This window comes from Chlorocebus sabaeus, chromosome X, assembly GCF_047675955.1.
Source record: "Chlorocebus sabaeus isolate Y175 chromosome X, mChlSab1.0.hap1, whole genome shotgun sequence".
Classification (NCBI taxonomy): domain Eukaryota; kingdom Metazoa; phylum Chordata; class Mammalia; order Primates; family Cercopithecidae; genus Chlorocebus; species Chlorocebus sabaeus.
The window spans coordinates 42875958-42902998 of record NC_132933.1 but is presented as its reverse complement, the minus strand read 5'-3'; the positions used below and the strand labels follow the sequence as shown (position 1 = coordinate 42902998).

At 46.3% G+C, this 27041-nt stretch overlaps 1 protein-coding gene and 1 long non-coding RNA gene across 2 annotated transcripts in view; one reads left to right on the top strand and one right to left on the bottom strand.

The window, feature by feature from the left end:
- Positions 1-9380, bottom strand: part of LOC140710833 (uncharacterized) — a 108940-nt gene extending 99560 nt beyond the window's left edge. The window contains exon 1 of the long non-coding RNA XR_012091917.1: positions 8824-9380. This is a non-coding gene — a long non-coding RNA (uncharacterized lncRNA). The remainder of the gene's footprint in view (positions 1-8823) is intronic.
- Positions 9381-13338: 3958 nt separating this feature from the next.
- RTL9 (retrotransposon Gag like 9) lies at positions 13339-25226 on the top strand. Its single transcript, XM_007992562.3, has 3 exons — positions 13339-14153; positions 19450-23544; positions 24086-25226. The coding sequence occupies exons 2-3, from the start codon at positions 19540-19542 to the stop codon at positions 24203-24205; spliced, it is 4125 nt and encodes a 1374-aa protein (XP_007990753.3). The 5' UTR covers positions 13339-14153; positions 19450-19539; the 3' UTR covers positions 24206-25226.
- Positions 25227-27041: the final 1815 nt, after the last annotated feature.

Genomic DNA, 27041 nt, shown 5'->3' with positions numbered 1-27041 from the left:
GCCTTCATAGGCCCTGAGGCGGTCAGAAACCAAGGGCCACTGTGTTTGTAATCCATTCCTTTGGCTGCTCTTCAAATCTAGGAGGACCTGGAGGAAAGGGGGGCTTTATTTTCTATCTTTGCCAAGATCAGGAAATAATTTGTGAACTCTCAGTAAACATTCTGGGGGCCTTCCCTCTAACACTGCTTTGGTGAAATACTATCTCCAGTTTTCACCAATTTTGGTTCAATATTTACTTGGGGGTTTGCAGTGACCATGGGGACAGGGCTCCAACATGAAGTGAAGGTTCATGAGAAGGAAAATGAGGGGAAGGCTGTGTGTGTGTGTGTGTGTGTGTGTGTGTGCTGGCTGAGGGATGAAGGTGGGAGGAATACCAGGATTCTGAAGCAATGAGAGCGGGATTGGGAGAGAGAGTGCATGTTGAAGAAGAAATAACTTCACCAGTTCACATGGGCTTCTTTTCAAGGGTTTTTCTTTATATAAACAATTTGCTTGGTTCCAATTAGAAGCCCACATTGGGCAGTTAGTTCCAATTTGGCAGTTCATTCTTAATTTGGCTTTCCTTATGGGTGGGAGGGAGGGCTGACAGTTAAAAGGTTGATGGGAAGAACTTTGGTGTCCTGGTGTAAAGACAGACCCTGGGATCAGAAGTTTGCCCTGATGACTTTGCCAATGTGCTCATTGCCCCTGTCCTGCTGGTGGGGGGAGGGGGCATACAGCAGGCCCTTCTTTCTCATATGCCCTTGACAGACCAGGACTCACTGCTAGAAAACCCCAGGGGAAGTCATTGCTGAAGATTCTAATGTCGGGCACGTTAGGTTTGAGGAGCATGGGGAACATTTGGGCAGCTGGCAAGGTCTGGGCTACCAGGAGAGATTTGGGAGTTAAAAGCATATTAGGTGAGAGTTGACACTGTCCAAAGGGAGTATATAGAAAGAAAAGCAGAGGAAAGGGCTTGTGGAGTCATTACAGCCTGTGAGGTGGGAACAGGGTTTGGGAGTACTAAGGGTTTGGGGAGGGTTTGTGTGTTTATTCGCCCATTCATTTATTCAACATTTCTTGAGCTTTATTGCCAGATGCTGAGTTGAAGAGGAAGCTGGGGATTTAAGAGGGAGAAGAGTTAAGAGGGGATCCCTGGGTGGATCCAGATGAAGGAGAAGGGAGGGGCTAAGTGCCTAGGCTCCCTCTTGCCAGGAGAGCACATCTGTTAACACAAAGCTGCATCTGTATCTCAGCCAGCTCTCTTCCATTTCATCTCCTCCTCTCTACCCACACTCACAAGACGACGAGCCACATGGTGGCTTCCTACTCCCTTGTACCACTCCACCCCCCACCGGGTTCTTTCTAGGCACTTAGCTGTGGCATCAGCAGCACCCCTTCTGAGAGATCAGGCAATCCCCAAGGGTGAGCTGGAGAAGGCGCTGTCTGTCTGGCTGTAATTAGCCCCAGCTGCTGTTGCGAGGCAGCGTTGGGGACCGTCAGGAGTGCAAATGCATGTGTATGAACCTGTGAGCGTGGCGCCTCATTGCTATCACTCTATTTTTCACTGTATTGTGCGCTGGCTGCAGCCTTGCTGCTCTGAAACCCCTCCTGTCCCTGGGGATCCCAAAAGACAGAGTGTTCCACAGGCAGCACCAGCTTGAATCACTAATGCTATTAAGCAGGAGAACAACAAATATAGGCCCCCATATGTCCTGGATATGCAAGTCCCTGCTCTCTCTTTCCCCACCCCCGCTTCCTGAATGTTTCCAAGTGAGTGAAGTCCCAGCACTTGAAATTAGCAACACCTCACTTCTGCACAGCCTTTTGGCAAAGAGCTTTCACAGCTGCCATGTCATGCATCCTCAGACGCTTCTAGGAGCAGCATTTTATAGGTGAGGACCCTGTGGTTCAGGGAGGTGGAGAGATTTGCACAGGCTAACCCAGACAGTTAGTGGCAGACTTGTGTCCGGGAAGCAAGTCCTCGACCTCCTGGCCTGGTGGCCCATCCCCAGCAGAGCACTGCCAAGAGGGTTGCTCCCGGGTGGCTCCAGCTGCTGCTGTCTATGAGCTCGTGAGAACCTGTCAGCTGTGGCTCCAAGACCTGCCTCAGTGATTGCTGAAAACGCTGAGAGTGCTGAAAACCAGGACCCTCAAGCCGAGCCTGACCTCAGATAGTTTACTGAGTACTTGTTATGTGCCCACCACTGTGCTGGTGCTTATGGGAGACACAACAGGGGTATTGCATAGCCCCTGTCCTCAAAGAAGTGATAACTTGAATGGGGAGACAACTCTTAGATACCAAGTCCAAAGGCCATTCCAAGGACTTTTCTCTCTTCCACTAAGCAGTCTCTTGTCAGCGACAATGACACAGGGACCCCCTTCTGAATTCATCTCTCTTATCGCAGCCCTGGGGTAGAAGGGGATGTGAGGATGACTAGGAAGGGTAATGAGGAAGGGCAGGGAGATGGGGGAAGAAAGGGAAAAACTGGAGCTCCTAATAAACACCAGGCACATTGTGAAGTTTATATGTTATACATAGATCATTTGTATTATGTGTATCACATATGTACGTGAACATATACACACAAACACATACACAATCACTTTCCAGGGATTGACTCATCTATTTGGCTCATTCTCAATCATGAAAAGAGCTTAGGACAGTGACGCTTAGAAAGCACTGAATGAGTGTTAACTAGCCTTTCTTCTTATCATCATCATTTTCATTGTCATTATCGGCATATTATATGAATTATCTCATTTCTTTCTTCTAACTACAGGGCGTAGCAACTATTCTTTTTATTTCCAGTTTACAAATGAGGAAACCAGTACCTTATTTTATCCAAGCTTGTGGGTACTGAGAACATAAAGAAGAATTCAAGATGGTTCTAGGCAAACTTTGGGGCTTTCCCTATCTAGTGGGAGGGACCGAGGCACACATAAGCCCTCATGGTCCAAGGGTGCTGTGGTAGAGGAACCTATCTGCAGAAGTTGAGGAAGGCTCCACAGATGAAGGAGGATTGAGCAGCATCTTGAGGGATGGCAGGTTATGTCAGGAGGAACAGTAGAGGCAGGGGAAGACATTCCAGGCAAAGCGAACAGTATTTATGTGACAGGGCCTAGTGCATGTTTCAAAGGGCAGGACAATTGTAGCTGGGTGCACCACTGGCAGCAGTAGGAGGGAAGTAGACGAGTGTTTGGGGTCAACTATTCAGAGCCCTGTTGGCCAAGGTGACGGTTTTGTTCTGTGAGCAAGAGGGAGTCACTGGAGCTTTTCATTAAGGTAGATTCGGGACAGACTAGGAAGACAGTCCTTGCCGCACCAGGGTGTGGAAGGATTGGAGGGAAGAGAGGCCAGCTGCAGGCAGACCAATTGGGAGACCATCTCCAGGGTCTGGGCAAGAAGCGGAACAGGCTCTGAACCACGACTGTGGCAGTGAGAGCCGAGAGGAGGGGATGGCTCAAGGCACATGCCAATAGGTAGAAATGTCAGGGCTGGCTGTCATGGGGTCAAGGAGAGGGAAAAGGTGACAAGGATCCTGAGGTTCCAGCTTGGGTCTGTGGTGATACTGTCAACTGAGGCAGGGAACACAGGACTGTTAGTAGAGAGGGGGAGTGAGGGGAGACAGGTGACAAGGTCCGTTTGGACTTGTTTGGTTTGGGGTGCTAGATAGTGGACATGTCCAGCAAGAAACTGGGAATCTTGGCTTTGAGCCCAGGCGAGACATGGGGGCTGGACGGCCACCACGGTCAAGGGGTATTAGTTGACCTCATGGGACTGGATGGGGTTTCTCCTCTCCCATTTTACTCCTCCAGGGCAAGGGCTAGGGACAGAGCCAGGTGAACCCCAGTATTTAATGAGGGAGGTGTTGGGGGACACCAGCCCGGAGTGAGGAGATAGCCTTCTTTGGACCTTCCCAGAAACATCACCCCCTTCCCCTCATGATCATGGCCCTTGTTCCAGGGCTGCACTCAGGCTAGTGATAGAAGGAAGGGAGGGATGGAGGGAGGGAGGTAGGGAGGAAGGGAGAAAAGAAGGGGAGGAAAGAGGGAGGGGGGAGGAGGAAGGAGGGAGGGAAGGGGGAAGAAGGGGCGGAAGAAGGAGGGAGGGAGGGAGGGAAGAAGGAAGGAGCTCTGTGCACAGAACTCATGCCCGCACAGGTGCCATGAAGCAAAGACAGGATAGTCACTTCAGCTCTGGAGTTCTTTAGTGTGGGAGTGTCTTCTAACAAAACCTAATAAATTAACAGCTGTGGATTTGGGGCAGTAAGGACAAAGACCACAAGTCTACAGTGACCCCTGGAGCACTCAGTGCTACTGACTGCGTCTCCACTTTTGCAGAGCTGGGAGCACATTCATGACAGCATTTTTCAAGCTCCTGTCTGTGCAAACCACAGCCGGTCTCCTAGGAGTCCTAACACTTTAATTAGACCTAGCAGGTCCCAGAACAAAATCCCATAATCCCAAAATCTATAGCAACAAGTTAGGCATGAGAGTTTTAGTTACACTCTGGATGTAAGAGAACCCTAACTGCCACTTTCTTTCTGAGTCTCTGAATGACTCTTGACTAATCCCATTATCAGAAGTATTTATCCAAGATGGCCTTGGTCTCTGGCACCTTGAGGACTTCTACTGATTTCTCTGTTAAATCTCTGGAACCATACCAATAATAGTTCTGAACATTTTACACTCATCATCTCATTTATTCCTCACAAATATTATAAACCCTGTTTATATATATGTATAATATTTATAGTAACAAGAATAGCAGACATTTTGCTGAGGCGAGGCATGGTTCTAAACAGGTTACATGAAGTAATTCATAATTCCACACGAACAGTACTATGAGGTATTATTACTGTCTCCATTTTACAGGTGAAGAGCAAATCACAGAGAGATTGAGTAAGTTGTTCAAGGTCACACAGCCTATAAGAGGCTTAGACTGAGAGTCAAAGCCTGCCAGTGTGGCTCTACTGTGCTATTAACCAGTAACGTCGTCTATAGCCCCAACTAGCTCAAAATGGTTCTAAATGAAGAATCGCTGTGTGTTTTGCACCTCAGACTGCTAGCATCGCTGATTTAGGTCTGGAGTCTAGATAACTGAAACTACTCAGGGTCTTTGTGAAGTAGCTTAGGAGCTGCTGCTTGGACAAGACAGGGTCAGGACTTCGAAGGCATTTCCATGTGCTCCTGGAGAGTCAGGATGTAGGCTGGGGTTCATTATGGGACCCAGCTGTGTGACTTTCCTCTCCACCCCTTACCCCCATTCCCCAAGATAGAGTGCACTGTTTCTTAAGGTGTGGCTTAAGGAGAGCTCTGTAAACATGCAGATTCTAGGGCTGAAGCACAAACCCACTCTGTATCTCTATAGAGGTAGCTGCTGGAATATGCATTTTAGTGAACTCTCAGGCTGAATTACTTTGAGAACCATCAAAATCTACTTTGACAGGATATAGTCTTGTCTTCTGGTTCTAGAAGTACCATAAGCCTAACTAGAGGTGCTTCCCACTCCTCTTTCCTGCTGAGCAGAGAAGCAGGGAAGACTAGAACGCAGAGAACATGCTGAGGGCATGCCTGTACAGAAAGCTGAGCTGCTTGTCACCACATCCCTTGAAAGAGTGAACTCTGTATCCCCAGGAGAGGATGGGGAGGGACAGAGAGAGGAAGCTATGGAAAGCCTCTGGAAGCCTTAGTACCCTGGGGCCCAGACAAGGGAGTCCCCTGAGGGAAGTAGAGAGTGGGGCTATTGGAGGAGGAGAGCAGCTATGGGCCAGCAGCCTCAGGAGCTGAGAGTCACAGTGGGAGTGACCGTGGCTTCAGAGTGATGCCATAGCTGCAGTGAGCTGTACAGGAACCAGAGACCCAAAGTTTTCTGTAGGGCTCCTTTTGCTTTGTTAGTGGTTCAGGAGTTGAATCCTTCTGGACCCTGCTCTCCCAGAAGCGATTCCATTTCACCACTAGGAGGTGGGTAGCAAAGCTCAGTCTGTGGTTGGGGAAAGCCAAGGAAATGATTTCATGAATCTTTAGCAGTGAATCCATCTATTTAGTTAGCTGGGGGATGGAGCAGATCAGAACTAGCGGGAGGAAAGGCTTAGGAATGCTCTCTAGTGGGACTTGGAGGAAAAGGTGAGAGGGTGACATTAACTGAAGGAGATGGTGAGCCCCTGACCCCTGCAGTTGTAAGACTTGCACAGAGTGGGATGATCTGCTGTTATAACCTATCCTCAGGCAATGAAGCATAAGCAGAGAGCCAGGAATGTTAATCATTGCTGATTTTTGTTAAGCATTTCCTTTGTACTAGGCACTGTACTGGGCTGTACAGGCATCATCACATTCAGTCTTCACAACATTATATGATAGCTCCTATTACTGTGCCCATTTTACAGGTGAGATTTAGATAGATTATACCACTTGCCCAAGGCCACACAACTAGTAAGTGGCTGAGCCAGAATTTGTACCCAAGTGGTTTTAATCCAAACTGTGTCCACTAGGCCTTAGGAAGGAGCCCACATAGAGCTGTGGGGATGCTGCATCCTTGACCTGTGGCTGTACATGGGCAACCCCTCTTCATACCTTATAGTTCTTGGTAAATGAAGTGAATCACTGTATCTACCATGAATCTCCTTGGGAATGAGTTCAATGCTGGTATCAGAGGAAGGAAAGGGTGGGAAGAGGGTCTCAAAAGTCTAAATCTTAGTGTGGTCCCCTCCTTTGACCTACCCACTCTGGGCTGAAGAAATGCCAGGATTGTAGGGGCAGCAGATTGTTAAATCTATTTGTTCCATGTACTGAGGCCTCATAACATTTTTGGAGCCCTTGTTCAGTGACTCAGGCAATTCAGCCTAAGGGTACCTTTGCAGGGAGTTCCCCTATCTCTTATCCTATGTTAGTACATGAGATTCTTCCTCCTTATTATACCCCGGTTACATTAAGTGGGTCTTTTCTTATTCCCCAAATCCTGAGTCTCTGCCCCAATAAGTTGCCTGTACTCCATTTTAGCAAGAATAGAATCTTCCCTTTCTGCCAACAGAGCTTCTTGGAACTTTGGCCTTGCCTGGGTCCTGCTTGCAGACTTCTGTTCTGAGGCTCATGTTTGTACCTAGAATGATTTCATGTTCCTCCTCTCTCTTTGTCCCTCTATCAGAACCTGCTTTCAGGATGGGAGATTTAAGAGACTGATCCTCCCAAGAGGTTGGCATTTTAACTGATGCCAAAGCCCTGAGTCAAAAGAATTATATACTTAAAAATGTTCAAGCCCTTGGGAGTGGATGGAGAGATTGGAAAGGCCGATGGAACATTCTTAATGCTCCTGGAATGCCGCAAGGTGGACATAAAATTCAGGCTTCCGCCAAGACAGGACTTGGATTATTTTGGTTATAATCAGAATCCGTAATCTGCCCCCACCCCAGCACTCAGGGCTTTGATCAAAAGTCTTCCAGACAATGAACCTCTATGATCCAAGCATCATTTTCTCAGAGCTTCTTAGAAGGAGGAGAGCTAAGAAACTTCATGAATTACCAAGGACCAAGCAAACAGGCGGTAGTGAAGTCAGAAACAAATTCCTCCTGAGACTAGTTTTGTCCTATAGCCTGAAAACAAATCCAGTCTCCACCAGACATAAGGTGAAATTCCTGTCTTGATTTTTTTAGCACTGATATTAACATTGTTCTTCTCAAATCTTCTTCAGAACCAGCCCTTTTAGAACACAAATTAGAAGCTGTTTATTTTGCCAATCAGAGAAACTAAAGGCAGCCAGCCTTGGCCAAAGGAACATCTTATCCTTTGCCTTTGCTAAGGACAATGTTCCTTCTATTGTGTTCTGTGGAAATAAAAGGGCAAAATATGCTTGCCTTCTTTTATTCTTATTCATGGCTGAGGGTCATATGAAAGTTCAGAGAAGAGCACAGTTTTTAGTATGGGTCGTGGCAGGTTTTCCAGAAGGCTTCTTAGCCAAGATATTCCCCTCCCCTCCAAACAAGTTATGTATCCCTAAGAATGATTTGGTCTCAGTGTTAGGGGAAGAGGGTAGGTAGCAGGGCCTGGCTTTGTCATCCTGGGCTAATTTGAGGGGACTTCAGCAGTCCCCAGCAGAAGGAAAAGAAGGGCTGATTCTCCCTTTGTGAGCAGCCATTGGAGCTGCTTCAGGGACTGACAAGCCGGCCAGAGACAATGTCCTCTCTCTGGAAAGCAGTAAAAACATCAGAAATGCTCCTTTCCTGGGGAGCCCTTAGTTATTTTGGCCTCTCTTTCCATTAAAATAGGAAAGCATTGAAAGGGACCATTCGTGGCACAGCGTGGAGCCTCCCCATTGTGGCAGTATTTCTAACTGCGTTGAGAATTAACCACATTGCTCTTCCTTTTTAGCATGGAGGAGTTTCTAGATTTTTATTTATACCCTACCGCTTACAACATCTTTCACTGTTTCAGCAAATGACAGCATAAAAGATGGAGAAGCCAGCAGGGGCTGTGCCCACAATAATAGCTGTGGTTGCATTTAAGACATTCAAATGCCAAGGGTGCACTTCTCCCATTAAGTCCAACATAAGAAATCAGGTGTGCACAACATTGATGAACAGAAGACCCCAAAGGACGGGTGGAGTTTCTGGTATGCTGTGGTGGGGGGTGGTGGGGTGGTGAGCTTGGGAAAGAAGGAACAGGCATTTTCATTTTCCAAACTAAGAAGCAGTTTCGGGTGAAGGGGAGCGGTGGGGATGTCAGAAATTCTTCTAACGCCATGGACCTGCCCACACCTGAGTCAGATAATGATGACCTTCCCCAGGCCCTGCTTTCTTCTCCCCCTCCCCAAAAGACAGCATGAGCATGAGTAAGCCCGGTACTTACAGGTGCAGAAGAATTTGGAACAGGAAAATGGAGCTTACAGGCTCCCGAATGCCTGCCGAGTCAGTTGCATCAGATTAGGAAGTGATGATCCTAAGAATAAGATGTTTGGAAAATCTTGTCCCCCGAAAGCCCCCTGCTTTGTCTTCTCAGCCCACATCCAAACTCAGACCACCCCCAGGATGTCTCTCATCCTGCCAGACTGCCTGGTGCCTCCGTGCCCCTTCCCGTGAGGGTGCTGGCAGCCACACTGCCTCTTTGAGCCTGTGGCCCGGCAAGGTAGTCAGGCTCATGGGATTAGGTTGGCAGGAGCGACTGTCCTCTAAACGATTAGCCCAGAGAAAGAGAGAGAGAGAGCAAGCAAACCCGAAAACGGGTCCAGGGTAGAGAGCTCCAGGTCCTTAGCATGTTCCTGGCGTATTCCGAAAGTGGCATCCACAGCAGAGAAAGTGTCCCAAAATAGCTCAGGCTGCCAATGCCTTGCTGAAACCTGAGAAAGAATTGCTGAATTTAAAGATCTGGGTCGCTGTGGGTGTGTGATCAAAGTGCAGATTTGTTGGTAGGAGGAACTCAAGCCATGAGCTTAGGAGTGACATGAGGTCACTTGGGTCATGTCCTGCCTTCTTGTTTCCAACTTGCTGAAGTTGGTAGCAGTGTCAGAGAGCTCCTCTGTGGTGAGGCAGGGGTTTGGAAAGAGGTCCTAAGGATGCTGTTTTCATGCCCAGGTCTCTGATGCGCTAACAATATGAAATAGCAGTGCTCTGTTTTCTGCATTTCAAACAAAGGAACTGATACTATGCAAAGGTTTCTTTAGGTTATTGCTCCATGACTGATGAAATTCCCTTTTCAGTAGATTTTTCATTTCTTTTGGCTTTTGGCATAAGTAAATGTCAGCTTCTTAAAAATCAACAGAGAAGAGCAAACAGTAGGGTCTCTGTGATTTTCTTGGGATTTGAGAAATCTCCCCTCCCTAGCTTCTGACTGGATCGTGTCTGTACATTGCTGCCTGTGGTCCTGGGAAGGATGAGGTCCACCCAGACATGCTGTCTCATTTTTATATTTGCTGAGATCTTGGGACACTCTCCTTTCATCAGGTATGTCAAAAACCTTAGGATTGTCTGCAGAGAGTGTGGTTCAGTATGTGGAAAGGTCAGCATATGTCATTCTTGAACTGGCCCTGGGGTTTAAGAAGAAAAAGCCCAGAATTTGGTTTCGAATCCCAACTCTGCCTGTCTTTTGCTGTATGAATTTGGGCGAGTCACTTCTCTTCTCTGGACCTCAGTTTCCTCTTCTGTAAACTGAAGACAATAATCTTCTTCCTAATTCTAACCCAAATGGTGTAAAGAGTAACTCAAAGAGTTGAAAGAATGCTACAAAGGGCAGGGTTTGGCACTTTCAGTAAGTGGTGACATTTTTCAGTTCTTCAAAGTCCCTGATTGGTAGCCACTACCTGCATCCACATGCCTATAGTGAGCCCAAGACATCCCACAGTACTAGGCACTATGAGCTTCATGTCTAAGAGTCTAAATAGTTTCCACTTTCAAGTTGTGGGACTTTTGGCAAGTAGCTCAATGCTTAGCAGCTCAGTTTTCCCATCTGTCAAGTGGGTATACAAAGTAGTAATAATACAGGTCCACAATCCCTTATCTGAAACTGTTGGAGCTAGACATGTTTTAGAGTTCAAAATATTTGGATTTTAGAAAAGCAATGTGGTACATATAACATGTATATCACACCTTAATGAGATCCAAGATTATACCCTGTCATCAAACTCATTAATATTTCTAAATGGGATAAATGAATAGCCTCATGTCATTTCAGGCCTAGTTTTGCCACCAAATGAGCTTGCCACAAAATTTCAGTTTTCAGAAGCTTTAGGATATCAGAGAGGCACATAGGAAATTGTGGGCGATGAAGGAAGTTAATACTTATTTTGTGCATGTAATGTACCAGGCATTGTTCTAACTATGCATTAACTCATTTAACTGGCCCAATAAGCCTATGAGGTAAGAAGTATTATTTTATCATCCCCATTTCATAGATGAGAAAACTGAGATTCAGAGGTTAAATCACTTGCCCAGGGTCCCAAAGCCAGTTAGGAGCAATGCTGGGATTCCAACCCACACATTTCCGCTCTTATCCACCTTCTCTGCCTAATCCATGGGGTTAAATTGAGGCTTTAAATGCCTATAGGGGCCAAGCAGGTCACTGAAAAAGTAAAGGTGGCCCTATGGGTACTGGGGCAAACTGGTGAGCACATGCCTCACCTACAGGGAGCAGGTTGTTCAGCTCTGGCTGATTGTTGCTATATTGGAATTTGGATCAAAATCTTTCTGTGTGTGTGTGTGTGTGTGTGTGTGTTTCAGAGAAGCCAGAAATCTAGCTTTCTATCTGAAATTTCCTGACTTTTAAATGTTGGCAACTAATTTTAAAAAATGTTAAAAACATTGTACGGGTCAAATAAAATCTGTCTGCAGTCTGAATTTAGCCTGTGGCTGCCAGTTTTCAAGCTCTGCAATGAGTAAATAGATGTGAAAGTGCTTTGGAAACTTAAAAACGTGCTCTAGAAACAGAAGAGTCTAATTTTAGGGTTATATCTTGTTTTTTCCTTGACTGTGGTCTAGTTTTTAAAAAACTTGTGTTCCTGGCCTGATGGAGATGAAAAGTCAGAATTAAATAGAGACTTCAGTGAACTTCAGTACTTCATTCCTTTGGCAGGCTGGATAAATGAGAGGCCTAGGTGTACTGGATGGACTAAGCCTCAGAATTCCTGCCACACCCACAAGCCCCTTCTAAGGAGTTTCCATCCACAGACCCTAGCTGAGGGAAGTAGCAGTTTCTTATGAATAGGTGACTATGCTTGGTACCACGTGATCCTGCTTCCCCCTAGCAATAGCCACTTGAGCCAGGAGAGGGCATCTGATCCATGAGCAGTCACTCTATAGGCTGGCAAATAGCCTATGAAGGAACCTGGGATGAGAACTTTGCCTAGCAAGTACAGTTACTGAATTTAGACCAATGAGAGTCTCTCTCTTGGGGAGTTTGAATACCAGACCTAGAAAGAGTGAGCAATTGGCAGCAAGGGCAGAAGCTGAACACAGAGAAGGCAGGCAGCAGGGACCCCGGATAAGCAGGACCAGGAGAGATTACTGAACTTCAGCTATGTGCCAGATTCTTTACACGTTGTTTTGTTTAAAACATTCAAAGAGCATGCGAGGTAGGTACTGTTATTATGCCTGTTTTACAGATGAGGAAACTGAGGTGAAATAACTTGAAGTATTGGGGTTCAAGCCCAGGCCTGTTTGAAGTTAAAATCAGAATGTAGGAACCTCAAAGCCAGTGGTTCTGAAACTCTAGTGTTTCAGAATCACTTGGGTTAAATGCAGGTTCCTTGGCGTCACCCCAGACCTATATTGAATCTGCTCTTTGAGGATGGAGCCTCCCTCTCCTTACAGATCTGTGTTTTAGCAGTTTTCCCAGGGAGCACTTGATGCAGGGTTTCCCCATCACACTTTTATTTTGAGAAATGCAGTTTCAGAGGGTATGGCAAGTACTGTGTGCTGTGCTACCTTTACCTACAGGATGAAGGTCAATGTCAACAGATGTGGTTAAATTCCAATTTAAAGTCTTGGAAATGGGGCCAATTATGTAAAGAAGAGGACATTAGTTTGTTCTCTTCTCTCATCAAGGAAGTCTACATTGTTACCAGTTATTTGAGAGAAGATACGATTGAGACGAATGCCCAGTAGTTGTAAACATGATCGGATCTGCACTTCAGGGTGGGTGCAGAGCTAGCATATGTTCACTAAGCATTTTCCATGAGGTGCGTAAACTGTAGAAACTCAGTGCTCTGGCAACAAAGAACATGAGAGAAAATTACCAAATGCAGATAGACATATTGTAAACCATGGAGCTTAAAATGTAAACCTACTTGCTAGGCTGATCATAGAGGTTCTTCTCAGCCCTAGAGAATTTGTGTAAGAATCCCGTCCATGCCTTTATTTACACCATTGATTAAAAATGCTAATCAGAAGAGGATCAAGACTAGGGACCTCCTTCTAGGTTGTTGCAGAACTCCCACTCTGGCAATGGTATTCAACTGGTTTTGAATTTTTCTGCTTTAAGAACTCTCCCTGGGAAGACTAGTGGTCTGAAGTTTGCTTGGAGAGTCTCAAGCCAGAAACTGATTTGTGGTCCAAATGCTTAATGGCATCAGACACATATTCCTACAAGAGAGACATGTGGTCCAACGGGTGGCACAGGTCAAATGTGATGGCCAAGTCCCGCCTCAGCAGGGCTTGAATCCGCACTTGGCAACTTTTATTTCTCTCTGTCCGTTCCTGTGGATACTTTATCTGTGTTAATGTCCTCATTTAGGCTAAGGTCAAACTCTGTTCTTCTCTCTTCTGGCCAGAAAGACTTCCTGTTTTACAGGTATATGATCTTATCTGTGTTGATATTTTAACTCTGAGTGATTCTCTAAAGCAGGTCCTTGGACAAGTGCCCATCCTCCAGGAAAATTGCAGCAGTCCACCATGCAATGAGAAAGCCTGAGGACTAGGTAGAAAATGTTTCGCAGAGAAGAGAAATCTATTTGATGTATTATTCTTTATTCTGAGGTTATTTCCTTCTCTTTTGATATTGAAGCCCTTTCTTTTTAGAAAATGATGACTTGTGGTTGTTTTGTTCCTTAATGCTTTCACTTGGGAAAATAAAAATCTGGGAGTTCAATATCAGCCCCTCAAATTTTGGGTTGCATTAGCTGCAAGTCTGGGAACTGGTCTAATTTTGAGTGTTCTGCTAGCACCTCTAGGTACCTCCTATTGCCACTTATGTTCTAAGTGCTTATAAATTACCTGCTTCGTAATCTGCAGCAGAATCTCTCCGAGGACTGACATCAAGCTTACAGCTCTGGAGTTTACGGTGTACTGGTCTGTAGTTTCCTTATTTAAGAAAATTGGGACACTGCCCATTTGCAGTCCTCTGGTATCCCTCCTGTTCTCTTTGATTCCACAGATCCTTCAGGCCGGCACCTAATGCAAGGCAGTTCCGTTTGCTCTTCTTATAATGTTCTTTTCCCTATAGAGTTGGACATGCATATACATGTTGTTTGGGGAATTTGCAGCACATCCAATGAAAGCATAATTCCCAACTAACAGTCAAATCCTTTTCTTTGGAGCTACCCAGAACACACCTACCCTCTCTTCCATATGACAGCCCTTCAGAGACTTGAAGACAGTGTGTGACTCTCCTGTGAGTTAAGAGCACTGGCTGAGTCAGACAGACCCGAGTGACAAGCCCAGCTTCACTCCCTCTCAGCGGTAAGAGCCAAGGTAAGTTACTTCATTTTAATTTCTCTGTAGTTCAGTTCTTTAGCTGATTTAGAAAATGGGAGTAAAAAAAACACTTTATTGGTTTATCGTTCAATAAATAAGATGAGGTATGTAAAGTGTTTAACATAGTGCCTGGCATAGTAAGCACTCAGTAAATGCTAGCTATTTCCCCCTCTTTATTTATAAAGAGCCGATGGGCATTTTAAGTGTCAGGGCTGTGGGGGAGGAAGGAAGTGGGGAGAGTTTCTACTTCCCTGAATGATCAAGGAAGGCAGAAGATCCTAAAGTAGACCAGGTATTTCTTTAGCCTTAGGTTGTCTGTTTTCAGTTATCTGGTTGCCTATTTGCTAGGGCTTGGGGAGAGAATATTGTTGAGAATCTAGGTAAAGGCTTATTTTCAACAGCTGGAAAGCTATTTGTTGACATATTGAACCAGCTCTTGTTTATTCTTATTTCCCCGAGCAGCTAGCTATGCAATCCCCTAAACTCAATTACCTTTTGTGAGGCGGCAGGAGCATGACACCTCCTAGCCGTATTGATCAGTGCAGACTGGGTGGGACGTGAGGGACCTGAGAGATGCTAAGCAGCAAATTCTGGGCTTTTCCTTCCTTAGAAGGCCTCTCTTCTCTGTGTTCCTAGAGACTCTGGCTTTAATAGAACAGAAGTCTATGCCTCACATGGGCTGAGCAAGCAAGAACCCTCTCTCAGTAGCCTCCTTAGAAGCGGGCTGATGAAAATAGTCACAATGGGCCAGAACTTGGAACCCTGGAGTGACCAGTGCCAGTATGGTTTTCTAACTGCAACTCTTTGCACACACTGGGTTTTGCAAGCAATTGAATGATATGAACTCTGAATGCCATTGCAGCTAGAGAAAGTTTGGAAGGAGACACACCCAACTGTGAACAGACAGAGGAATGGGACTTGCGGAGGATGGGGGGTGGGTGGGGTGGGGCATTTTCAGGACTTTAGCTTTATCCCTATGGAGGATTTCAAGTCTTTATCCTAAGACTATATTCCTAGATTACTTATGTAATTATTAAACATAAATAAAAGTTAGAGAAAGAAGAAATTATTTTTAAAAACAAACCAAAAATAAAACACAAAATAAAGTGGTACAACCATTAAGCTTGTTGGGGTAGAAAGGTTGCTTGGGTGGGGGGCTGGATGTTGGGGATTCTTAGAGAGAGCTTGCAAGGAATGGAGTGAAAAGGGCTTGAGAAAGAACCCTAGGGAAACATATCTTTAAAAAAAATAAAATTAACTTTTATTAGTTTTTCTCTTTTTGTATTATGGGTCCATTATAGACCAGTGAGAAAATACAGATAAGGAAAATAAAAATAAAAAATCCCCTCTAATCCCATCATTCAACTATGGCCACTGTTGGCGTTTGGTATATATCCTTCCAGATTTTATTTTTTTTCTATGCAAAAGTCTACGTATTTATCTTTATGATAATCAGATCCTCATGTACACATTAGAATATATTTTCAATGGCTATAATAATGGCTGCTACAATTGCACCATGATTCATTTAATCATTAAATGAGTTGTGTCCTAACATTAGACACTTAGGTTATTTCCAAAATTGTTGCATTAGAACATAAACAGTGCCTTGCAGCTGTGTGACATTGGGAAAGCTAGTTAACCTCTCTGTTTCTCTGGTTTCTCATCTGGAAAATGAAGGTGCTAATAGAACCTACCTTGTAGTATGTTGTGAGTGTCAAATGAGATCATGTAGGTAAAGTACTTAGCACAGGGCCTGGCACAGTAAATGTTAGCTTTTATTGTTAGGTGTGTTAATAATAATAATAATAGTTGTTGTGAGGCCATTGTTAATAGGATGGCTATTCTGTGACTTTTATGTATTTAATTTTTTTCTTTGAGGGGAGAGGAGAGTGACTGGAATTTTTCTTTTGTGTAGTATACTATAGTGAGCTCTGGAGTCACACAGAGCTGTGTGCTTTTGGTCATGTCAATTCTTCTCACGGAGGCTCAGTTTCCTTACCTGTGTACTGAGAATTTAAAGGATCTAGCTCACAGGGTAATTGTAAAAATCAAATGAGATAATGCTGGTGAAGCCCTCAGCCCCATTCTTGGCATATGGGAAGAGTTCAAGGAATATCAGTTGTTGTTGTTGTTATTATTACTACAAGGATTCAGCTATTTGTAGTAAGAAAGTTTCCTTGCTTTGTGGTGTGGGGATGTGGGGGCGATGGCAGTGAGTAGAGTACTCTGAGTTTCTAATCACTTGTCTGATTACAAAGAGATAAAATTATTTTGGAAACAGAATGGCCAGGGCTGAAATCTGGGCTTTTAAAAAATTATTATTATGATTCTTTTATGTGACTGTGGTCACATAGCCTTCTCCAAGCCCATTTCCTCATGTATAAAATGGGAATGACCTCAATGCCTACCTTACGCGTGTTGCTGGGAGGTCGGAATTACATAATGCATGTGCAGTGCTTAGCCCAAGTGCTCAGTTGTTGTTGGTTGCTAATGATGAGGTTTATAACGACCTGAATGCCTCCCTTGTCAAACTCTATATCCCTATACCTGGGCTGCTTGAACTTCACCTGGAGGCTTTGCCCTATCCAAGGCTCAGGGACCAATTCTCCTTAGACTGAGGGTTTCTCCCCTTAGACTGAGTGCACCAATTCAGGAAAACTGGAGTACTCCGGTAAACCTTTCTGCTAGCTCTACTCTGACCTTGTGCCCCAGTTCTAGAAAGCGGGCTATAGCCCTATTTGTATGAACAAGCCCTCACCTGGTATGCTCAAGGCTGGTGTGTTTTTCTTGCTAGCTGTCTGAAATTCATGGAGCCTTTCTGTTGAATCCTAGTCCTGTGGCAGGGATCTGGTTGCTGGATTTTTCTCTGTGTCTCTGACCCTGGGGTAAATTGCCTTTGTTATGATCACCATTACAGGGCTCTATTAAAGTGTTTGCTTGCCAGCCCCCACTGTCCATCCTCCCAAACCCTCTTTCCCTGCACCTGAACCTCTTTGAACGTTTCTGATGCTGTTCCACTCAATCTCCAGCCTCAGTTTCTTTCCCTCGAGCCCTCTGCCTGTGCTTCCATGTCATATCAGTTGCAGTGTCTGGGTCCCAGGACTCCTGTATCTACTCAACCGCAGAGGGCACATATCTTGTTTCCTGAGCTGGGACTCTTTTCATCGCATCTTTTTAATTGTGTCAGTCTCCTCTTTTCTTTGGGTAGAGTGGGGTGGGGCATACGCTGGTGGGACTGTTTGGGGTGACAGGGAAGAGGGGTGGAGTTGCATAGGCCAAGTGCTAAAGCGGAGCTTCTGGAGGACTGTCAAGTGAAAGGCGGCCAGAGGCAAATGTCAGAGCCTATATAGAGGCAGGAATCTGGGACCAGAGAGACAGAGCAAGCAGTAGCAAGTCAGGAGCAGTGGGGCGGGTGGGCGGGCAGGCTGGCTGGCGGGCAGGGGGGCGTGGCAGGGGATAGCAAAGGGAGATTGCAGAGAACAGCTGTTGGTACTGGGTCTTTAATGAACTGGCTGGGCACGAGGTATAAGTCAATTGGCCATAGTAAAAGAGCTAGGGGTGCAAAGGATACTCTCTCCCTCTTCTCCGTCACTGGCAAGGTAAGATCTTTCTGGGTTTTGCCTGGTGGGAAACTGTGGCATGTTCAGAAATTTTTCTGAAGATGGGAGGTGGAGGTCTATGGCCACTCTTTTGACTCATCTTTCCCATTGCACCGATTATTACAATAACCAGGGTGTCAGCAGAAGGCCCGCATTTCTTTTGCCACAACCCATCTTGGGGTTGTCCAGGCTGGAGACAGAGGTAGGGGACTCGGTAGTGTGACTGAGTAAGGGGGAGAGGTGGATCTTTATAGCACAGCGGTGAAGAGTAGGGGGCTCTGTGGATGGAGCCAGGAATCTATGTGACCACAGGCAAATTATCAAGCTTCTCTGGGTCTGAATTTTCTTATTTGTAAGATAAAGGACGAGTACAACCGAAATCTCTTAGTGTTGCTATGAGGACCACATGAGATGATACATGTAAAGTGCCTAGCACAGTGTTTGCCAGTCAGTGCATGCTAAAGAAATGTTCACTGTTAGCATTTCTGTTGCAAGTTTTCTCATTATTATGGAATCACAATTCCATGAGGTTGATGACTTTTGTGACATTGTCCCAAAGTAGCAAGTTTTCTGCTTTTGGCATGAGCAGGCTGTGGGGACATGTCAACATTGTGTAATATTTGCATTGGCTTCCAAGTCGTGTGTCCAAAAGCCCCTTCTGGGGCTGCCTATTGGAGCAAACTGGAGGGCTGAGGCTCTGGATCGCCCACCCCCATGTCATCAGAGAAACTTGAAACTTGGACATGCTAGAGACTGGGCTTTAAGTGACCCATGGTCTAGGATGTCAGAGAAATAATTGAATGCAAGCTCAGGGATGCCAAACACTAGGCAACCCCCAGGAGGGGGTCACAGTCAATGATATACAGTTTGTTACTGTTGCAGTGACCCTATTTTAGCCTTGACCCTGGTTAATCTGATAAAGCTGGTAAAATGGGGATAATAGTATCTATTGCCCAGGAGATTGCAAGAACCAAATGGGATAATGCTTACAAAGGCCCTTATGTTATAGGAGGTTGTGAACAGTTGTCTAAAGTACAGTGCTTGGCACATACTATGTGAAGCAATAAATAAATAGTAGCAATGGGGTGGTGGTTGCTGTTATTAATAAGAATAATGAAGACAATAAGCAGAATTTTCAGTTCATGGAATGTTGCTCTCAGTCATTGATCAGATAAATGTCTCCCTTTTCCTGAGGAGAACATTCAGGGCCATCAGAGTAGTAAAACGAGGATTAAACCGTTGGCAGAATTCAATGAACTCCAGGAACTAATGATTATCCTGGGGCAAAGGACTTTCTTATTCAGGCCTGCCAGTACCTTGGCTGGCTTGTGAGTACTGCCGTGGGATAGAATACAGGCCAGGAACCTGCATTTCTCACACTTGGCCAGAAGGTGGTGCTGCTGCTTTATTTGAGTCAGGACTGCCCAGGCTCCTGGCTGCGGAGGTTGCTGGCGTTTACAGCATTTACAAACTGAGAGGCTGTGGGTTGGTTTGAAAAGGATAGAGGCAGAAGGGATATTTGCTCCAACTCCAAAGTTGTTCATTGCTTCACATCTTCTTTAATCTGATAGCCTCACCTTCAATGCCGTATACCTGAGAACGCATAAAAACGGGTCTCCATGAGCAATTTGTCTATTTCCCAATCTTCTTGATACTGACTTTTGACCTCTAAACTTGTTTCTTATTTACAGGTTTTCTTGCCGCTTGGGCTCCTTCCACACTGTCCTGTGGCTGTGGCAGATACATCAATACCCTTACATTCACTGCGATTCAACAATACAATGAGGGAGGAAAATGTTGAGCCCCAAAACAAGCGGATGGCCTTCTCTGGACCAATGACGGAGACCAGAGCAGACGTACAGATTCTGCATTCTCATGTACAGTTGCCTATAGTCTCAACTTCAGCCTCAGACCCTGGAGGGACATCCACACAGTTGATGACATCTCCAGCCTTTGACACCATGTCTGCACCTCTAATGGGAGTACCAAACTCTGGAGCATTGTCCCCACCCCTAATGCCAGCCTCAGACTCTGGGACACTTTCCCCATTGCTAATGCCAGGCTCAGACCCTGGGGCACTGTCCCCATTGCTAATGCCAGCCTTAGATTCTGGAACATTGTCCCCATTGCTGTCCGCTTCAGAGTATGGGGTAATGTCCCCAGGGATGATGACAATTCCTGACTTTGGAACGATGTCCACAACACTAATGGTAGCACCAGATTCTGCAGAGATATCACCATTGGCAATGCCAGCTCCATCCTCTGGAGCGATGTCTACACCTATAATGAGCACTTCATCCTCTGAGGCAATGTCCACACCATTAATGCTAGCCCCAGATTCTGGAGAGATATCCCCAATTCTAATGCAAGATATGACTCCTGGAGTGATGTCTACACAGCCAGTGCCAGCTCCCAGCTCTGAGGCAATGTCCCCATTGCAAATTACAGATGAAGACACCGAAGCAATGTCCAAAGTGCTAATGACTGCTCTAGCCTCTGGAGAGATATCTTCGCTGCTAATGTCAGGCACGGACTCTGAAGCAATATCCTCACTGATAATGTCAGCCCTAGCTTCTGGAGGAACATCACCCCAGCCAACAAGCACCCAAAACTCTGGGGGAATACCTACCCCTCTCATGTCAGAGCTAGACTCTGGAATAATGTCTTCACTTTTAATGTCAACTCCAGGTTCTGAAGTAATGTCCACACCGCTACTGCCAGTCCCAGATGCTGGAGAAATGTCCACATTACCAAAGCCAGCTCCAGATGCTGAAGCAATGTCCCCAGCAGTAATGACAGCTCTACCCTCTGGAGTGATGCCCACCCAAACGATGCCAGCCCCAGGCTCTGGAGTGATGTCCCCATGGTCAACACAAAATATAGACTCTGAAATCATGTCTTCTCTGCCAATGAGAGGAACAGCCTCTGGGGAGATGCCTGCACCACCAGTAAGAGCTTTAGACTCTGGAGCAATGTCCACACCGCTAATGGAAGCCCCAGCCTCTGGAAATATGTCTACATTGCAAAAGACAGTTCCAGCCTCTGGAGCCATGACCACCTCACTGATGACAGTCCCAAGCTCTGGAGTGATATCCACAGAGCAAATGTCAACCACAGCCTCTAGAGTAATGTCCGCACAGTTAACAATGGCCAAAACTTCTGGAGCAACGCCCACAGGCTCTATGAAAGCTGTGGCAAAACAACACATGAGAACCACAGCCTCTGGAAAGATGTCCAAGCCACTGAGGAGAGCTCCAGCTTCTGGAGCAATGTCTACCCAACGAGTTATGGACACAGCCTCTGAGACAATGTCCGTGCCACAATTGACAGTCCCAGCCTCTGGATCAATGTCCATGCTGCAAATGAGAGCCCCTGTCTCTGAAGCAATGTCCGTGCCACAAATGAGAACCATGGCCTCAGGATTGACATCTGCACCACAGATGAGAGCCATGACTTCTGGAGCAATGTCCACCCCACTAATAACAGCCCAAACCTCTGGATCAACATCCACCCTGTTAATGAGAGACACAGCCTCAGGAGTGATGTCCTGTCCACAAATGAGAGCTCTGGCCTCTGGAGCATTGTCCAAGCCACTAATGACACCCAAAGCCTCAGGAACGATGTTCACGGAACAAATGGCAACCACAGCTTCTGAGGCAATGCCCACACTGCCAATGAGAGACACAGTTTCTGGAGCTCTGTCCATGCCGCAAATGACAGACACAGTCTCTGGAGGGTTGTCTGCGCTGCTAATGAGAGACACAGCTTCTGGAGCGATGACCACATCACAAATGACAGCCACAGTCTCTGGAGGGATGTCCATGCCATTAATGAGAGCTCAAGACCCGGGAGTAACGCCTGCCTCACTAATGAGAGCCAAAGCCTCTGGAAAGATGCTCGGTCAGCCAATGAGCACCCAAGATCCTGGAGGGATGTCCATGTCTCCCATGAGATCCATGACTACTGGAGGGATGCAGATGAGTGCTCCAAACTCTGATGTGATGTCCACACCAACAATGAGAGCCTGGACCTCTGAAACAATGTCCACACCACTAATGAGAACCTCAGACTCTGGAGAGAGGCCCTCACTGCTCACAAGAGCTCCATCCTCTGGAAAGATGTCCCTACCACTAATGAGAGCTCCAGCTTCCGGAGAGATACCCACGTCTCTGAGATCCTCAGCTTATGGAGCCATGTCTGCTCCACAAATGACAACCACAGCCTCTGGAATGATGTCCATGCCACAAGTGAAGGCTCCCATCTCTGGAGCAATGTCCATGCCACTAACAAGATCCACAGCCTTTGGAGGGATGTCCATGCCACTGATGAGAGCCCCAGGCTCTAGAGTGACATCCACATCACAAATGATGCCCACAGCTTCTGGAGACATGTGCACACTACCAGTGCGAGCCCCAGCCTCTGGAGGGATGTCCCCACCACTAGTAAGAGCTCCAGCCTCTGGAACTATGTCCACACCACTAAGGAGACCCTCAGCCTGTGAAACTGTGTCCACAGAGTTAATGAGAGCTTCAGCCTCTGGACATATGTCCACTGCACAAACAACAGCCATGGTCTCTGGAGGGATGTCCAAGCCATTAACGAGAGCCCCGGCCTCTGGAACAATGCCCATGCCTTTAATGTCAGCCGTGGATTCTGGAGAGATATCTATGCCGCTAATGGAAACCATGGCCTCTGGAGCAATGTCCACATTGCAAACCAGTGTTGCGAACTCTAGATCTATGTCCTTGCCACAAACAACATACACAGTGTCTGGAGGGATGGCCACAGCGCCAATTAGAGCCTCTGCTTCTGGAGCAATGTCCACATCATTTATGAGACCCTCAATTTCTGGATCGATGCCCATGCCACTACCGAGAGCCACAGCCTCTGGATGTGGCATGGGGATGTCCATGCCACAAATGACAGCCACAGACTCTAGAGGGAGGTCCATACCACTAATGAGGGCCTCAGGCCCCGGAACAATGTCCACACCACAGACAGCCTTTGGAGTGATGTCCACTCTGGAAACCAAAGCCACAGACTCTGGAGAGGCTTCCATCTCTCACAGTAACATCACAGCCTCTGGATCAAAGCCCACACCGCACATGACTGCCACAACTCCTGAAACTACGAAACCACCACCAAAGGAAGTGCCATCCTTCGGAATGTTGACCCCAGCACTCTGTTACCTCTTAGAAGAGCAGGAAGCAGCCCGGGGCTCGTGCTCTGTGGAGGAAGAGATGGAGATTGATGAGGAGAAGCAAATGAAGGGGTTTTTGGATGATTCAGAGAGAATGGCATTTCTGGTGTCTCTTCATCTGGGAGCAGCAGAGAGGTGGTTCATCTTGCAGATGGAGGTAGGAGAACCTCTCTCAGATGAAAATAAGTCTTTCCTGAGAAGATCCCAGGGCGTATATGACTCCCTATCTGAGATAGACATCCTCAGTGCTGTTCTTTGCCATCCCAAACAGGGCCAAAAGTCAGTCAGGCAGTATGCCACTGACTTCCTGCTGCTGGCCCGTCATTTGTCTTGGTCTGATGCCATTCTACGGACCAGATTTCTGGAAGGACTCTCAGAAGCTGTTACCACCAAAATGGGTCGGATCTTCCTGAAGGTGGCTGGCAGCCTAAAGGAGCTGATAGACAGGTCTCTGTACAGCGAGTGCCAGCTGGCTGAAGAGAAGGATTCCCCAGGCAACTCAAGCCAGGTTCTGCCAACAGCCTGTAAGCGGAATAATGAGGAGGCCATGGAGAATGAACTGAGCTCTCAGCAGCAGACTGAGGAGGTAATGAGGGGGAAATCCACCGAAGGTATTTGAGCAGAGAAATGAGGAGGTCACGACAAAGAATACATCCTGCTTCCTTGAGTAGAATCGGGAAGAGGCAAGGGGGAGGCATGGAGCTCCTAGACCATTAAACCCTAAGCTGGAGTTCCATCAAGTGAGCATGGCTCTGCAGTTATTTTGGGTATGTTAACTACTTTGAGGAGCAATGTCCTGCCCAAGTTACTGAGGACGTGGGATAGTTGAAGTACGAATTCTTCTCATTATGAGGGAACTGGCTGGGCTCAGTTCCAATTCTCCCCTTGTTCCAAGTCCAATTCTAATAAACGGGTCTTTTGGGAGCTGGGGCCCATCTACAGCAACAGGTGCTGTGGAGTCAGGTCACTAAGGAATTAGAATAGCCTACTCCTTGGTCACACTGTATGCAAGTCAGACAAATTAGCAAAGTGCCTTGATCTGCTAGGTTACAGAACTTATCCAGGCAGAACACCCCTTGTCATAGTAAGTGTGGCTCTTACCTCTGTTGTCTTTTTCTCACTTGCAGCACCAGCATGTTCCCAAACGCTGTTACTACCTGAAAGAGCACGGAGACCCCCAAGAAGGTCTTCATGACCATCTTGGACAGAGCACAGGCCATCATCAGAAGGCCCATACCAACAAGTAAAACTCCATGGAATCTTCTCCTGTGATATCTGACTCGACTGCTAACTGGAGGACTGGTTCCTGGACCCATTCCATTCAACTACATCATAAACCTTGTTGCCTTCACCCTTCAGCCTCCCGCTCCAGGCACATCCCACCTTACCTCTCACTTGGCTGATTTGACCTTCTCTTTCACCCATATGCCTATGACCTGCCCTGACAATCAGAGTGTGGACCACAGGAGTGTATGGTGTATGAAGTTTTGAACTCCCATCACCACCGAGGCCAGTACTAGTTCTTGGTCCAGGGAGAAGTCTAGGCAGGATAAATCATATCTTACCTCAAAACCCCTTAGTGTATCTTGCCATGTATCAGCAGGCAAACTTGAGGAAGCCCTGGTTCTATTTCACCTGGCAGGGGAGCCTATAAGGACAGTGATGCCTACTCCTATACCACCTTTGTAACCCAGTAGACTTGCCCTGTATGCCCCAACTCATAGCACCTAAAATGGGTCTCCAGGGTCCTTGCCCTGTTTATAGTATCCATCCTGAACCATTCGTTTTGACCCATAATAATAATTATAGTGATAGTATGATGGCTACCAGTTATTGATAATGTATCTATCATGTGACAGGCACTGGGCTAAACTCTTGACAAGCACCATCTCACTACATTCTTACAGTAACGCAACTTGTTCTTGTGTTGTCAGCTTCTGACCTCTTGATCTGTTGTTTCTGGCCTTTGTTGTGTCCCTCAGTGCGCGTTCTCCAGCTCTGACCTCTGGGTGACCCCCTCAGTTGTTGATTGCTCTCACTCCCCTTGGCTGTTGTGCTTCATGGCCAGCACTCTTGATGAGGGTCTTGGTCTATAAACAGGCATAGATAGTTAGAACATAATGCGAGCAGTGTTTGCCTTCAGGTGGTGGGTTATGGGTAGTTTTTATTTTCTTCTTTCTACTTCTCTATACTTTTCAGATTCTCTACAGTAAGCATGTATTACATTTATAATTATAAAAGTAAATAAACTTCATTTATGAAAAAAGAGTTCATTGTGGCTCCTAGAATTTGATTTACTGAGTCCTTTATTCCACCAATATTAGTTATGTAACTTATGTCAGCTACTGTTTGGGGGACAGACAGATAAGAATCCTGCTGATATGAACATTCCATTCCAATGGAGTGGGGAGAACAAGAACACACCGAACTTAGATTGGAATTGTGAAAGCTGTGAAGAGAAGAAATCAGGACAATGGGGAATTTGATGCAAATAGGACCAATTTATGTATTCAATGGTAGTCCATATAATTGAGTTACTCAGTAATCTTTCAACAACAGTAGGAGAGACATGATTAGAAACTTATTTTGGATAGTTAAATTGGCAACAGTTTGGAGACAGGATGGAGGAAGGGATCAGAGAGCAGCTGAGCCCTCTACTTCAATAGTCCATGTAACTGACTGGCTGGGTGACTTAATCTAGGGTGGTGGCAGCAGAGATGGTAATTCATGGACAGAGACGTAACCTTCTCTGAGGACTCAAGTCCACTGCTCCAGGACTCAAGTCCACTGCTCCATTACCCTTAACTTTGGGTCTGATTTCAGGAAGAGGAAAATGATACTCAGGAAAGACAGATTGGCAGACAAGTTGGCAGCCCCTTGATACTGTACATAAGAATCTGGCTGTGTGGGTTGCCTGCAGCTGCCTCAATCACCAGTGCTTTTGCCTCAGGAAAGAGAAGGTGGGATAAGTCAGGAAATACGAATTCCAGAGAGATGTCTGGCCCCTGGGGACCCAGCTTTCCCCCTCTTCTCTGGGTCTGTTCGCTCACACCTAGCCCAGTCCAAGACCGAGTGGAGTTTGGACGTCCTTTTTCGGCCAGGATTGCTTTTACCTAGGAAAAGCACTGTCGAGTTTTCTCTCTGCTGAAAAAGAAATGGATAATATAGGATTTGCAACTTATGCCTGGAAAATGTATACAGAAAGGACAATGTCCTAAAAATGAACCTTATTTTCTTGTAGCCAGGCTAATGGAGAAGGATGGCAATTCTTTTATTTATTTTTCTCCCTAGCCATTCTTCTTCTTATTGTTTTTGCTGTCCTCTCCTTCAAGCTAGCGTCACTAAAGATAAATGGAATAAATGAAGCCCAATCGTACCCTGCTAGAGCTCAGTCCCTGTTCTTCTACCCATCCTAAAGGTTTTATTTAGAAATGTTTCAAGAGCCCCTCAGCATCTACATGGAGCTGGGCTATTATATGCCCAAGTACTTGACACCATTTCATCTGCTATAAAATGGGGTTTCAAGTTTCTCCAGGCCTCACTGGTCCACGGGCAAAAATAATGTCCCATAAGCAGGAAAATCTTGGATGTGAATGGACCACTGTCACCACCTGTGTTACAGGATCTCAATCCCTTGAAGGTTTCCCCCAATTATTTGTGGCAGATTTCAGAAGTTTCACATGCTCTGAGATAGTCCTCTCCTGTTGTTCTTTGACTCCTACCCTGTCCCATGGGGGTCAGCTGCCCACATTGCCACTTGAGGGGAGCCTCTACACCCCACCCAGATACTGGCAGGTGCTTCTGGCTGTGAGAACACAGAAACCCCTCCTCAGAGGAGGCGTGGATTCTGGAGTGTTCACAGCTGCACACCTGAGTGGAGCCTAAGTGGTGCTGCCTTCTATTTGGTAGCCTTGGCTGACGGAACTGATGGCTCCCCCCGAAGGGTGGAAATGCCTCTTGGAATTCTGTGCCACACATTATCACCTGGACACCAAAAAAAACATTGCTTCTACCACACGTCTCAGTGAGGCCTGCATAAGAAAAACAGCTTCAGCTTCTACCTGCAGCAACATCTCCCTGCCC

What these genes read in the sequence shown, in the direction of transcription:
- RTL9 (XM_007992562.3), top strand. Translation starts at nt 19,540, where the DNA reads ATGAGGGAGGAAAATGTTGAGCCCCAAAACAAGCGGATGGCCTTCTCT. An exon ending in CTCAGCAGCAGACTGAGGAG is followed by an intron (nt 23,545 to 24,085) that starts GTAATGAGGGGG and finishes TCTCACTTGCAG; the next exon opens with CACCAGCATGTTCCCAAACG.